We start from the raw sequence: 15350 nt of genomic DNA, 5'->3' as shown, positions 1-15350 counted from the left end.
TTCTCTTAGTCAGTCTGTCCACTGAATTGTTTTAGTGTCAAACATATTTTTAATTCCCAGACACTCGTTTTCATCCTCTGATTACTCCTTTTTTGCAGCAGCAGTCTGTTCTTACTTTTGTATGTGCCATCTTTCCTATCTCATTAGAGTCATTTCTTACTCTTTTAACATTGTTTTGTTTCCTGAATGATCTTTATTTCCTAAAAACACAATTATTTTACTTGTTAATCTTAATGTGAGTCACGTATGTGATTTTTTCTCTTCACATTTGTTGACCCTTGGCTGTTAGTTCTTGTTTGTGAATAAAGATCTAGGCTGTTAAGCGGTGGGAGTTCCATTTGGATTTGTGTAGATCTCTCTGCCAAGAAACTGCTCCCTGGATGAGCCTGTACTGGTGGGTCTGGTGTCATAACTGGAAAATGACAGTTCAGAGTTGTGGGGGTCAGCGGCTGTGGAGAGCAAGTCAAAAAAGGGAGGACTTGACTTGAGCAGTGAATTATCTTGATGTGTTCCTTCTTGAGAAAAGCTGTGTTGCCTCTCCTTTTTCATTAAGGTGCCTGCTGGATGTTCCAGAGTTTCCTTAAACTCTGCTTTGCTTCCCATTCATGGTCCTACACTCAAATGATGAGGCATCTGCATGTAAGCAGGTCACTTTCTTTAGCCTGCACAGCTTGGATTTTTATGTGGGGGCCAAAAGCCTCTGCTGTCTGCTGTATATATTTGGGAGGAGGGCAGGGAAGAGAGATGTGGTCCAACTAGCCCAGCTTTCCCAGATGCAGTCTTTTAAATCAAAAATATTCATCATATATACATACATACATATATATATATAGATATATATACACACACACACACACACACATATATACACACACATATATTGAGCAGTATGATAAGAGTGCCAAAATGGCTGAAAATTCTGTCTATCCTGTGTCCATGCCCCTCTGCAATGTGACTTTGGAGCCCCTCCTAGCAAGAGGTGGCATTTGTTTCTCCATCTCCTTGAATCTGGCTTGGCCCTGTGGCTTAGTTTGTTCATTGGGATTCTAGAACAGTGACCTGAAGGAGAGACTTGAAAACCGCTTGCACACTGGACTTGCTGTCTCTTGCTGCCCTTATAAAGAAGATAGGTAAGGGGCCAGCTTGGCGGCATAGCTGTTAAGTTAGTGCACTCCACATCAGTGGCCTGGATTTGCCAGTTTGGATCCTGGGGGTGGACCTACGCACTGCTTATCAAGCCATGCTATGGCAGGCATCCCATATATAAAGTGGAGGAAGATGGGCATGTATGTTAGCTCAGGGCCAGTCTTCCTCAGCAAGAAAAGGAGGATTGGTGGCTGATGTTAGCATAGGGATAATCTTGCTCAAAAGAAACCCAAAATAAGTAAAAGACAGGAAAGTTAAAAATACATTTTTTTCCATATGAATTCTGAGCTATCAGAAGTAACAGTCCTGGGGGCCAGCCCGGTGGCTCAGCAGTTAAGTGTGTACGTTCCGCTTTGGTGGCCCAGGGTTCGCCGATTCGGATCCCAGGTGCGGACATGGCACTGCTTGGCAAGCCATGCTGTGGTAGTCGTCCCACATATAAAGTAGAGGAAGCTGGGCACGGATGTTAGCTCAGGGCCAGTCTTCCTCAGCAAAAAGAGGAGGATTGGCAGCAGTTAGGGCTAATCTTCCTCAAAAAAAAAAAAGTAACACTCCTGTGAAGAAGCCCAAGAGGATGACAAGAGACATGTGGCCCATTTGCTTCTGTTGCTCTGACCAACAGCCTGCCAGACACATAGCATGTGACAAAGACTTCCCTAGATTATCCAACCAGCAGCCAATCTACAGCTGACCATGGATGCCTGGGATACAGAGCCTGGGAGAGTTGTGCTGAGTTCACGCAGATAAGAACTGCCTAACTGATCTAAATCATGAACTAAATAAGCAGTTGTTGTTTGAGACCACTAAGTTTTGGGGTAGTTTATCACCCAGCAAGAGCTATCTGATACAAACACCGCATTGTATTGATGTTCCAGCTACTGTAGATACTCTGATAAACAAAGTAGATAAGGCCTCTGTCCTCAGGTGACGAGAAACAAAGAAATAAATGAGTCAGACAACTTCAGAGATTCACACATGCTCTGAAGGAAAGCAAGCAGGGTGATGTGACTGGCTGGGGTTGGGATCTCATTTAGATACTGTGATCAGAGAAGAATGCTTTGAGCAGCTAAAGTTTGAGCCAAGACCTGAATGACAGGGAAAAGCCAACCATGTGAAAGTCTGGAGGTAGACTGTTCCAGACAGGAAACAGCAAGTGAACAGGCAGTGAGCTGGGGAGATACTTCACGTGTTAAAAGGACATAAAGAAGGTCAATGAAGCTGGAGTTGGTGAGCAAAGGAGAGAGAGAGGGGAAAGATGTGAAGTCAGGAAACAGACCTTGGGGGAGGACTTGGCCTGTGATTAATTTGCCAGTTACCGTCATGCTTGTGCCCTGTCTCATCTCTGTCCTTGATGTTTGTGGACTAGGAGCTTGGAGCTCTCAAAGGACCCCTGTGGGAAGGGTCCCTCTTTTCTCCAGCGTTTTGGTCTACATCTTTCTGTGATCTGTTTTCATCAGTCAGATCTATCTGCTTTCTGTCTTCTCGGATTTCTTCAAGATGTCCTCCAGCTGACTGCCATTCCAGTTTACTAGCATTACCACGGATTCATTCTTTTTAAAATACAAGATGGCTTTTGGGGGCATTTTTAAGGACCTTCGTATATGTTAGTCTCCAAATCACCATCTTTAGTTGAAATTCTCATATCTCATGTTTAAATTTGGAGCTCTAAGCCCATAAATCGATCTATCCCCCTTTGTTATCCTATCTTTTTCTCTGTTTCTTCTCTTCTCAGCTTGTCTTTACAGTGGCTGGTGAGAGGCCAGCCCTCAATGGGCTCTTTATTCACTATCCAAGAAATATGTCCTGGGAAGCTTTTATCTGCAAACAAAATGGAGGCCCTTCTCACCTACCAGTTGCCCCTTTGCAGCCACTTGCCTTGCTCGGTTCCTGCTGAGTTGAATATGCTCATCCAAACACCCCCTGCTGGGACACTGAGGGGACACAGGGTCGGTTCTTCCCAGTGCCTTCCACTTCATTAGACACTTCAGGAGTTTCCTTTCCTAGGGAGGTTTTGATGTCTCAGAATTCATATGCCAGAAAACTGTATTTGAACACCCTGGTCTTCCATCTATCTGTCTGTCTATGTTCTATCTTCATTGAGTTTTGGGTGCCACAAATCATTAGATGGCACATAGGATGTCATACCTGGGAGGGATGGCCCATGTTACCCTTTTGAGAACAGGAGACGCTACACCCTTGCAGACCAAGAGCTTGGCCTTCCTGGACGTTTGTAAAGTTTCCAGGCAAGAAATCTTCACTTATCTCCCTAAAACAGATAAATATACTTTTGTACAGAGATGAGAGCACGTGAAAGGTGAGACCAGCAATCTTCAGGGCCCAGTGCTTACTCATAATGTTTTCTTCCACAAATCTGTTGGGTCCTTTGCAGAAGCCCAAATTACAAAACTCTTTGCCTGCCCTGCATTTGCCTTACAGGAATACCACTACACACTTCCCTCCAACCCAGAATCAGAGGCCAGAGCACCTTGGATGAAGAGGAAAGGAGGTCCATATTCTCTTTTCTACCCCAGGGCCATTGCGAGTGCTGTTCCCTTCACCATTCTCCGTGCTTTTTTCCTCCAAGTCTCTTAGTTACCCTGGCTCTTACTTATCCTTCTGGACTCAGCTTATATGCTGCTTGCTCGGAGAGGCCGTCTCTGCTTTTCTGATCTTCCCTTCCTTCCCCAAGTCTAGTGGATGCTGCTGGTGCCCTGCCCGGGTCCCCTTCACTGGTGGCACACTCTTTCCTCAGTTGCTGTGAGTATTCATTGCTCAAATGGAGCTGCCTTGCCTGGTAGGTTACTCCTGGCCGCAGAGGACAGTCAGTGGCCAATGATTGACTGGGGCACAAAAAGCCGGAAGCCTGGCCTCAAGGTGGACCAGAGCCTTCTGGGATACGAGGGAGAAGTTAGTCTCCAGCTGAGACAGCCCCTTTGCTTAGTTTTCTTCTCCTGTCTGCTGCTTCCCTCACACTGCACCCCCTCCAGAGAGCCCTCCTCCGATAAATCCTTTTCACCAGAATCACTGTCTCAGGCCCTGCTTCTGGGAAGCCTGACCTAAGACACTGAGAAAGCTTTCTTTAAGAGGTTTGTCTGTGTTTTTACACAGCGAGGACAAGTTTTCTCTCTGACCCCTGCACCTCTAATAGTGATGGAGACTCACGTGAATGGACTCGGATGTGAATAGTCCCCCTAGAACTGGCCGCACAGCAGCCCCCCGTCTGAGGCTCCTGAAGAGCTTCTCTAGGAGGTGGAAGGGGAAGAAGAAAAAGAGACACTGCACACAAGCAGTTCACCGGGAGGCTGTGCTGTCATTTCTGAAGCAGAGCTCTTTGACCTGCTAAAAAGGGGTATTTTTTAGAGGCTTTAGTAAAATCATTTAATCTAAAATTCAATATCAATGCCGCTCGTTAATTTTTAAGAACCCCATATCTGTTCTTTCCCTGAAGTGAAACAAATTTGGTTAAGGATGGGTGTTTCTGAGTTTATTTCCTACACAGTTGAAAGCTCAATGCCATGGTTAAGTCTCTTGTCCCAAAGGTAACCCCTTGGGAGCCACAGCAATAGCACAAACTAATGAAACAGGAGGAATTCATGTTTGAAGAGCCAGAGCTTCTGGAGACATTGACTCAATGGCCTGAGCCCCACAGGATGGTTTCGAATTGAGTTCCTATGCAAATGTTTTTAAACACCAGTCCTGTGTCACTTACACATTCAATACTTAAAATTTAGATTATCTGGAGGCGACTCTTGAGATTTAACAATTGTGACATTTTCTTGAGGCATGAACTCAACTCACACATCCTACAAAGTTGGCAGATGGTGAGTGAACGAGGTGACCACTGAGCATCTACTTGGCATGTGTGCAGTAACTCACATGAAGGGATTTAAATCTTTCCAACTGTGAATGTTGCCCAACAGAAGGGCAGAGGTGGGGGAAAGACATGGCAGGTGTTTGAGGGTCTGCAAGACCAAAGCTCTCACAGCTGTCACATGATTACTGTAGGCCCTCCATGTCAGCCACCACAATGGCTGCTTTAGAATCTATTTTCCAGATGCACAATTAAGGATACAGAGGCACTGATGTGCTGTCTTAGGAAGAAGATGGAGCTTGGGTTCTGTTAAATTGGAATTTGAAGGTGATCAGGGTTGTGATCCCCTCTCTGATTTTCCCAGCTTCTCGCACCCGCAGTTGAAGAAGCCGTGTCCTGATAGTCTCAGGCAGACTAGTTCCGCCGATTCCTTATTTCCAGTGCAGGTTTGCTTTTCTCTCTGCATCTTTCTTTTCTGTTTATGACACCACCATCTTAGTTGCTGAAGTTTCCAACCTTGACCGTAGGCCCCTGTACGTTTATCCTTCTTATGTCTTCTCCTGTCATTAACCTCAGGGCCACCTCCACCCCTTATCTTCTGGCTATGATTCCTTGGGCTCCTCATGGGATGTGACCATGACTTCCATCCACTTGAATCCTTCATGGGCCTGGCCTCGCCTTGGACCTTTGGGTGACTCTGAGTCTCTCCTCCTCCAAGAGCATCATTATGGGGACCCATTGGGAAAATCCTCTACTTTGGCTCTGCTCCCAAGGTCTCCCCTACAGCAGCGTGTGCTGCCTTTTCCCTATCATGGGAAGCATGTGAGATTAACTGTTTTGACTCCTTTCTCTTGTTTTAAAGAAAGCAACACCAAGATGTGTGTTTCCTCCCAGAAAGGCTAGAGATAGGCAATAAGGAAGGGGAAAATGTGTCTGCAAATCTGTAGCTTAAAGCTTCATGTGTTTAAAAATCATTCTTGTTTGTGTTTTATATTCCTATAAAATGCATAGAGAGTTTTATCCATCAGTATTCCAGACAAGATCAAAGAAGCCTATGTTCTGATAGCACCATTAAAGAGGAGGGGCCCCTCTCTCCCTGCTGCCCCTGAACAAAGGCTCCCGTGAAAGCTAGGACAGTCGCTCTGACACCTGCCCCATCACCAGATGAACCTCAGGAGCTCTGGGCCCAGGGGTGTCCTGACTGGAGCCAGAACACAGGAACAAGGGAGGTTATAAGACCTGAATAGTACTTGGCATTGGATTTGATAGACACTGCAGGGACTGAAAAACTCTTTAGCCGGTTTTCTTCTTTTACTATCTCATAGTTTGTATTTCATTTCCATCAAATGGCATGAAAGCATGTCATTGGCCAGCGAGAGGATGAAACCCTGATGTGGACCTACCCTAAACCTAGTGTGAATTCTGAAATCCTCACGACTGATCACAGTGACTTCTCCTTCCACCTCTTCAGCTCTGTTTTCCCCTGGAACCTATTGTCTGTCTAGCTCAGGATCTCCGTGCTCACACCTCTCTGGCCTTGCTTATTTCACCCCAAGGTTAGCCACTTTGCTGGTTCTCGTGAGCATCCCTGATGCCCTTGCCTCTGTGAACTTCCATGACCCCTGCCTTCCCATCCTCAGCCATGCCACTCATGACCCCCTTCAATATCTAGAATGTGAGGCCGCACCGAATAAAATCACAAGAGTTATTTGCTCTTTATCTAGTTGGCCCTTTGATGGTTCTGATGTCCTCAATCCTTCACTGGTTGACCACAACATATTCTTAAAGTACTCCAAACCTGTTCCACTCTGATCAAGGTCCGTATTCCATCCCCACTGCCAAACTCGGCAAAATCATGTTTTGTGGGGACCAAGTCCATCAGTGTGAGTTTTCTCAAAATCTCTCTTATCTACATCAAATTCATTTTTGTATTTGCCCCTCTCTTGTTTTTCTTCTTTCCTCCAATAAAGAAATTTCCCTTGGTATTATCTAATCAAGTTGAAAATGTACATGGTCCCTGACTCAGTATTTTTTTCTGTCTCTTCATCTCCTTGCTTATTTTCCTGTTGACTTATTCTATGTATTTTTTTTAGAAGGTCTGTTTAGTTCTTAGGAGGATGAAGCTGTAGAGAGAGCCATGCTAATTATGTGTGTCCCTTTCCTCCAGAATCTCAGCCTCCTCCAAAATAGACACAGAGGTCGGACACTGTCATCCTGGAGCTCAGAGCTCAGTGGGAAAGATGGAGTATGAATAAAGTGTTACAACGCAACGTAAGTACTATAACGGATGTCCACTCCAGGTACGGGTGTGGCACAGAGCAGCGGATGAACTCAGTGGGGGTGGAGGCAGGAAAGGGTTACAGTCAAGGAACAGCTGAGCTGGATCTTAAAGAATTATTAGTTCAGTAGACAAGGTGGGGAGGTAGCCATTAAATATTTGTTAGATTAGTAAACGAAGGGCATATCCCACAGAGAAAACAACGGGTGACAAAAAAGTGACGAAGTGACACAGCTCTGTCTCTTGAGGAAAAGTGCAGGCTCAGTCTAGCTAAAGCAGGTGGGAGGAAGAGAAAGCTGGCAAATGGGCCTGAGAGCTCAAAAAGTAAAATAAAGAATATACCTAAGAAAATTAGATGAAGGAAATAATACTGATAAAAGCAGAAAATATTGGTTCAAGAAATCATAAAAACAGTAGCATTAACACTTAATTCCAAGAGTTGTTTCTTGAAAAGAAAGAAAGAGCAAGAAAGGAGAGACAGCAAGAGACCAGAAAGGCAAGAAGGGATGGAGGGAGGATAGAAAGAGGTCTTGTAAGTTTAATCAGGGGAAAAGGAAAACATGTACAAAGTAAATGTATTGAAAGTGTATTTATAGAGGGCTCGATACTTCCCAGGTCCTGGGCAAGGTGTTGGGGACAAACAGCTGTATAGACAGACACGTTGTCTGCCTTTGAGGAGCTGAATTTTAACGAAGAAAGTGCTTCTTTAAACATGTAACTACACAGACAAAATATAATCCACTAATTGTGATATGTGAAGGCAAAGTAAAGAATACAGCGAGAGGCTGGAGCAAGGTCAGAAATTAACTTGGGATTGGGTGCTGGGTCGTGAAAGGCTATCTGAAGATGTGGCATTTCAGCCAGCATCTGGGAGAGGAGGATGAGTTAACCAGACAAAGAGTGACTGCAGAAGCAATCCAGGGAGAGAACCAGCCCGTGTGAAGGTCTTGAGGTAAGAAAGTCCAAGTCACTGGAAGAAGGTGAGTGGGGCTGCAGTGAACAGAGGAAGCAGAGAGTTGCCAAGACTTACAGGGAGGGTGCCAACAGTGTCAGTTTGGCCAGGACCAGGGGGAGGGTCCTGGCGTGTAAGACTTTCAGATTTAACACTGGGACAGTCCCAGGCAAACCTGGATGAATTGGTCACCCTATTTACAGGCCTCATTCAAGATTTTGGACCTTAGCAGCAGAACAGTGTGGCAGCCATAATCGAGGCAGCCATAGTGAGGATGGAGAGAAATGGACGGATTCAAGAAATATTTAGATGTAAACTGGCAGAACTTGAGGACAAAATGATAGCCAGGGAAGGGGTTAGGGCAGGGGGAATAATCTAGAATGAACCGCAGATTTTTCTGGCTTTGGAAACCAGAGGGATGTGCGTTAAAAAGGAATGAATACCGAAAGAGACGATGCTAAAGTTGTTCTTTGACATTAACTGTCAAGTGAGAGCTCGAGGTTTGATCACATTTGAGCACACAGGAATAAATTTTGGTACCCTCCATCTCTCCCACCCCTCGGATTGAAATAGAAAGTGGGCCTGGTAGAAACCCAAATGTGCTCCAGACAGAATTTGGAATTCAGTTTGAACCTGTAAAGAAGTGGAGTGTTCCTCACCCTGATAAGGGGACAAGACAACATAATAAGTAAAAGGAAAACCGGAAAGCTTTGTTACAGACCGCATTCAGCCTGCATTCAGATGGCATGTCAAGAACTGTATTACTCTTGTCCCCTCGTCCAACTCTTAGACTCCCATAATTAACCCAGAGGAAGTTGTAAGTGAAATAATTAGGAGGTCCTTTCAAAACTAGACACTTGACACATGTGTTATAGAAACCTTATAAAAAGGAAACTGGATTCTTGTAAATTTTAAGATTATATTAATTCAGACACAAAGACACTCCTATGAATTTTCACAAAAATACTCAAATCACAGAGTTTGTTCTGCCTGCCATTGAGATGTGGGGGATTTTGCTGTGTGCACTAAATTCTCGTCTTCTTCTTTTACTTATTTATTTCCTTCTTCTCCCCAAAGCCCCCCAGTACGTAGTTGTATGTTTTAGTTTGAGCCCTTGTTGTGGCATGTGCGACGCCACCTCAGCATGGCTTGATGAGCAGGGCTATGTTCGCACCCAGGATCTGAACCGGTGAAGCCCTGGGCTGCCAAGGCAGAGCACATGAACTTAACCACTCAGTCAAAGGGCAACCCCTAAATTCTCTTCTTTAACTGCCCATGTCACGAGAGCACAAGACTAGAATGAAGACAAGCACGGGAGACCAAGGATGAGAGTTTACTGAACATGAAGGTCTCATCCACATTCGAAAGCACAATCCCGGTGAGACCTCAGTCATGTATCTAGACGGGTGAGAACTTGCTTCCAGTGTCCCTGAATCCCAAATGGAAGGATGCTTTTCCTGTATGTGGGAGCCGAACGCCAGGGCTGGGAAGGGCTGCCAAACTCATTCAGCCCAGTCTTACATCCACAGTCTGTTTTTCAACACTCCTTCACTCGTTTATTAATTTAACAAATATTATTGGCACCTGCTGTATACACGGCACTCTTCTAGGGACTTGGGATCTGGTGGTGAACAAAACAGACACCAGTTCCTCCTGTCGTTGACATTATGTTCTAAAGAAAGGATTCGAGTAGTAAACAATAAGAATAAGCAGTAAACGTAGTGAATAAGTGAGTTACATAGTACCATAGGTTGGAAGGTGAAAACAGTGCAACAGAGAAATAGGAGGGCAGGGAAAGAGATCCGAGCGATGGTGAGGGGTCAGGGTACAGCTTAAATAAGGTGGTTGAGTAGCTTCTTGTGAAGATGATGTTTGAAAGCAGATTTGAAAGAGGTGAGGCAGTTAGCCACGGGGATCTCTGGAAGGAAAGCCTGGTTGGTGGTTTTATTTCCCTCCAAGACAGTCCCGAGTGCTCTAAAGTGGGATGTTTAGCAAAGTGCTCCACTGGGTTCAGAAGCTGGGCTTTGCTCAGGTCCCAACCATGAGTCATGTGTCCTAATCAGTTTGTTCTAGAGTACTCTAAATAGCCCACCACCCTCACAAGTCCCCTGCCCCCAGAGCCCCTGCTTCAGCTCTCCCTGCTGTAGGATAATGGATGTTGTGGAATTGTCTGTTTAGGTGTCCAGCTTCTGCAGGAGGAAGTACAGAAGCTCCGAGATTAGGCCACACAGGGTCGAAACCTGCTTCTGCCGCTGACTGGCTGTCTGTCCTTCATCAGGTCACTTAACCTCTGTGAGTCTCAGTTTTCTTATCTGTAAAGACAAGATGATCATGTCTGTTCAATGGGGGTGTCATTAGTATTCCCAGAGAAATTGTGTGTATAGCGCTTGGCATGGTGCTTGGCACACAGTAAGCATGTAACTAAAACTAAGACTCTGGTGGTGCCCACTCCAGTGCCATCTCCTTGAGGGCAAGGCCCCTCTTGTCTTCCATTCTAATTAACCAGTGCCTGGCATAGAGCCTGGCCCGTGTAAGGATGGTCGTGAGCAATGGAGTGCAGTTTGTCCAGGAACACCCAGGAGAACACACCCGAAGCCTCACTGGAGGACTCAGCCTCCTCATCTGGTTGGTAAATAGCCACCCATCCATCCGTTCACCAGGATGACGAGTTTATACGCCCACACCAGAATCAGATTTTTCCTTTTCTTTTCTTTCTTTGTTTTTTTTTGTGAGGACGACTAGCTCTGAGCTAACATCTGTTGCCAGTCTTCCTCTTTTTTGCTTGAGGAAGACTGTCGCTGAGCTAACATCTGTGGCAGTCTTCCTCCATTTTTTGTATGTGGGACACTGCCACAGTATGGCTTGGTGAGCAATGTGGAGGTCCATTCCTGGGATCTGAACCTGTGAACCCCAGGCTGCTGAAGGAGAGTGCACAAACTTAACCACTATGCCACTAGGCTGGCCCCCAGAGTTAGATTTTATTCCTCTTTTTTCCCTGAATTGACTGTCTTGGGAAGAGAAGAGTAGCCATGTAAGGGGACATGTGTGGGGAAGGTTTCTTCCCTACAAGAAAGACTCTAATAAATGAAACTGTTTCTTATCCAAGTTATAGTATTTCTTGGCACTTTTTTCTTTCAAAATGTGTTTTTTGTCTAAAATTGAAGCGTAATAATAATAATAAAATTCTCTAGAGTGTCAGGCTCCAAGTTAAAGGTAGGCTGTGATTCTGTATATAGAAGAGCTTCATAAAGAGAATCAGAACTCTGATCCCAAATGCCTCGCAGTGTGGGTAAAAAGGTACCAAATTAAAAAGACTGTTGCCAAGTTTCCTTTCTTACTGCGTTTTGAGTTTCAGCACTATAACGGCATGGCGCTCAGACTCTGTCAGTATGCATTGGACTCTGGTGGCTAATGTGCAAAGTCCATAATTACCCAGCCCTTCTGGATGTCCCAGCAGGAACCAAGTGGTGAGGACCTGCAGGCATCTCTGAGCCTCCTGAGGTTGAGGGCCGGTGGGTGGAAACCCCATTCTGGGCCAAGGGAAGTGGCAAGATAGTCATTCTTGCTGTGAGCTGGTTTGAATACAGATGTGAAGTGAAGAGGTGATAGTGCTGTGACGCTGTCTGCTGTCCAGGCTTGTGGCCCCAGTCCAGCGTGTAGCCTGTCATTGTGAATACATCCGATGGGTGGCTGTGGCAGTGACTCCTCCTTCCACAGCGGTCTCCTGGCCTGTCGAGGGTGTGTCCACAGCTGAACAGAAATCCCACCAGTTTTCCACTTTGCCCTGGAACAAAGGTTGACCCAGAGCCTCTGAGCTAATTCTGGTCACTGCTTGTTCTGTCAGTAAAGTTTGACTGGAGCACACCCGTGCTCACCCGTTTATGGCCTGTCTGTGAGGGCTTTTGAGCTATGATGGCGAATTGAGTGGTTGTAGCAGGGGCCTGCAAAGCCTAAAATGTTTATCTGACCCTTTACAGAAATGTTGCCAACGCCATTCTACGTGAATGAAGGCGTGTGGAGTGCTTGCACCCAGAGAAGGTTGTGAGATCGTTGTCATCACCCAGACGTGGTAGCAGATACCTGCACTCACACTCAGATGAATCTGGGGCTGGCCTGGGACCTCGACGCAGACATCTGGTTGCAGCCGAAAGACATCGTCCCTCACCTTAAATTAAGGACGTTAACGTGAAATGGACTGGTCTTGTAGTTTTGTTTATACTTGATTTTTAAGTTTGTTTTGGTTTTAGAGTTGTGTAAGAGCTAAAAGAATAAGGAAGTTTTACCAGGATGTCTGTTTGTAAATATTTAATTTATGTTTGAATAAAAGTAATTCCAGTGACACTAGAGCTCCTGGAGCAGTTTCAGAGGGGGATTTGTACATGACTCAGGTTGGAGAAACATGGCTGAAGCTTCTCCCTCTGCCCTTCACGCTGGCTTCCCTGCCTTCTCTTCTCTCTCTGCTCTAAGCTATATCCTTTAACCCGAGGCTGGCAGACATCTTCTGTGCAGGGTACATGGTAAATACTTTTAATGATCTCTGCTGTTTAGCACAAAAGTGGCCATAGACAAGGTGTAAACAAATGAGCATGGCCGTGTTCCACTAAAACTTTATGGATGACACTGAAATTTAAATTGCATTTAATTTTCCTGTGCCATAATACATTCTTTTGATTGGTTTTCGACCGTGTGAAAATGCAAAAATCATCCTTAGCTCATGAGCTGGAAAATAAAATGACAAAGGACTGGACTAGGCACATAGGCCATAGTTTGCTGACCCCCGTCCTTTGATATCAATGAATGTGTCTTTCCAAACAGTAGATTTTATTGTGTTCTTGCTTAAAAATCTGCACTTGGACCCATGTTTCTTACTGGGTTAAGTCCGTTCACCAGGCATAGCACTTCCTCCTTTAGGATATTTTTCCAATCCCATTTTCTTCTCTAGCCCTTGATGAAATCTGTGCTCTGAACACATTGAACTCATTATTGTTCCTCTGTTTTCCTGCCTTCTTTTTTTTCATGTCATCTTGCCTTTTGCATGCAGTCTTAGCCCAGTACACCCTTCCCCTCATTCTCACCTGGCAGCGCCCTAAATGTTCCTCCTGACCCGTCTCTCTTGCACAGTGTCCCATCTGCACAAGCAGCGCAGGCTGCTCCCTCCTGCACTCCCACCTGGTACTCAATGTCCTATTAGAGAGAGCACATGTGAGGGTGAATTCTAATTGTTTATCTGAGGGGTTTCTTGCCCTGATCACAGGAGCCTTTTGAGACAGAGATTCTGGCAATTTATCAACATCTAGCAAGGTATCCTAACACCAAGTAGATGGTCAAGAAACATTGGCTTAGTGAACGGTCCAGCAGTTATTAGTAATAGAAATAACAGCTACTATTTATGACTCCTTTTTATCCTTCAGACACTGTACTGAGCACTTTGCATGTATGATCTAGTTAGTATGTCAGGTTCAATGAATTTTCCCTCCCTCTCATTGTTTTTCTTAGGTCACAACTCCTTAATGTCATAAGGTACTTAATGTATATTCCACAGTGGAATTTTAGGCATGGAAGATAGGCTGATGGGGGGATATTTAGGTCCCTTAAATCCCATTGGCTCTGCTGCATGATTAAGCCAATTCCACCTTCTTGCCCTATAGTAGCCCCATGTCCTAAAACAAAGAAAAGCCTACCAAGTTCTTATTAAAGAAAAGATAAAAATAAACTGTTGGCACTTCAGCAGACTTCTGCTTCAGCTTTGTCACTGGGTGAGATTAGGGGTACGCCTGCTTTAGTGGAGTCTCCAGGACATCAGTGATGCTCGGGTTCGAGTCAGAGAGGGCCCCAGGGCCCTGACTGTGCCTCTCCTCCTGGCTGAGGCAAGAAGAGGCCCTTTGTTGGGCAGTGGCTGCTTTCCAAATGGAGAGTCCTTAATGACTCTTCGACTGCTTTACACCCTGAGGATAATGAGTAATGTTGCTGCTCGGTGGTTCAGCACCAATGTTTCAAAGAAGATACACAGAACGTGCAACAAATCCAGAATCTGAACCCGTCCCAGGGACGAAAAGGCGTCTCCTTCAAGGTTCAATAGAAGAAGTCCATCCTTCTGGGAAATGTATTTAGAGGGGAAAATTTAAATAAATATATAAGAGACCCTTGTGAGTTTTTGTGCAATTACAATTCATTTTTGTCTTGTTCTTCCATGGTTGAGGATACACGGTAGGAAGGTCTTTACAAGGAAACATAAAGTGCAAGGCAGTGGAGATAACAGAATTTTTCTGAAAACTTGGGATAGTGCCACCTTTTCTAGTTACTTGTCCCAAAGCTCCTTTCCAGAAATGTTCACTGGTTCATTCCTAGCCTGTGGCATGAACTGTGGCAGACGCTGGGGCAGTGACAGAGCCGACTCAAGGGTAGAGTCTGACTTTGCCCCGTCTAGGCAGGAAGCCTCTTCCCTAAACTGAGTGAAGAGGGGAGAGTCAACTGTTTGGGGCTGCTACTGAGCAAGGATGAGAGAGACGAGTACAGAGAAATGCTCAGTGAGTTTGACAATGCTGGAGCAAGAGTGAGGTTGCTTGAGGAGTGAATGGAAAGAGAGGGAGTGGAAAAGATGGGTGTAGACAAACTGGATAAAATTTGCTATGAAAGTCAGAGTCACAGTGGCAGTAGCGTGCAGGGGAGGGTAAGATCCGAAAGAGCCTTTTGTGAGCATTTTTTTAGTGGAAAAGGCTTATCTACCTAATTTCAAAAGAATTCCTGATAGCAATTGCTGATCTTTTTTCTGTCCTTATAATGTCACCTTTTCCAAAATGTCGTGTAAATGGAATCACACAGTAAATCCCTTTCCGAGTCTGTCTTCTTTTCCTTGGCAAAATGCATTTCAGATTACTCCACATTGTTGTGTGTCTCAACGATTCATTCCTTTTTATTGCTGAGCAGTATCCCCCCTGTATGGACGTACCAGTTTCTTTATGCATTCACCAAAGGGCACTTGTATCATTTCCAGTTTTTGACGATTGTGAAGAGAGAGCTGCAATCAACATTCACATGCAGATTTCTGTGTGTACGTGTTCTCCTTTGTCTGGGGTAAAGAGCCAGGAGTGGGGTTGCTGAATTATATTATAATGGTATGTTTATTTTTACAATAACTCCCGAATTATTTTCTAAAGTGGCTT

At 45.0% G+C, this 15350-nt stretch overlaps 1 protein-coding gene across 12 annotated transcripts in view; it reads left to right on the top strand.

The window, feature by feature from the left end:
* The window catches only part of LOC138917791 (ATP-binding cassette sub-family D member 2-like), a 59741-nt gene extending 45827 nt beyond the window's left edge, over positions 1-13914 (top strand). For 3 of the 12 annotated variants that reach the window (XM_070235956.1, XM_070235947.1, XM_070235954.1), the window contains 3 exons: positions 7125-7228; positions 8096-10479; positions 12165-13914. In XM_070235956.1, the coding sequence (XP_070092057.1) occupies positions 7125-7147 (23 nt within the window). In that variant the 3' untranslated portion in view covers positions 7148-7228; positions 8096-10479; positions 12165-13914. Of the gene's footprint in view, positions 1-7124; positions 10480-12164 lie in introns of all 12 variants that reach the window. The other 9 variants (XM_070235952.1, XM_070235957.1, XM_070235955.1 and 6 more) reach the window with 7 other exon arrangements.
* Positions 13915-15350: the final 1436 nt, after the last annotated feature.

This window comes from Equus caballus, chromosome 15, assembly GCF_041296265.1.
Source record: "Equus caballus isolate H_3958 breed thoroughbred chromosome 15, TB-T2T, whole genome shotgun sequence".
NCBI lineage: Eukaryota > Metazoa > Chordata > Mammalia > Perissodactyla > Equidae > Equus > Equus caballus.
This window is presented reverse-complemented; position numbering and strand designations above follow the sequence as displayed.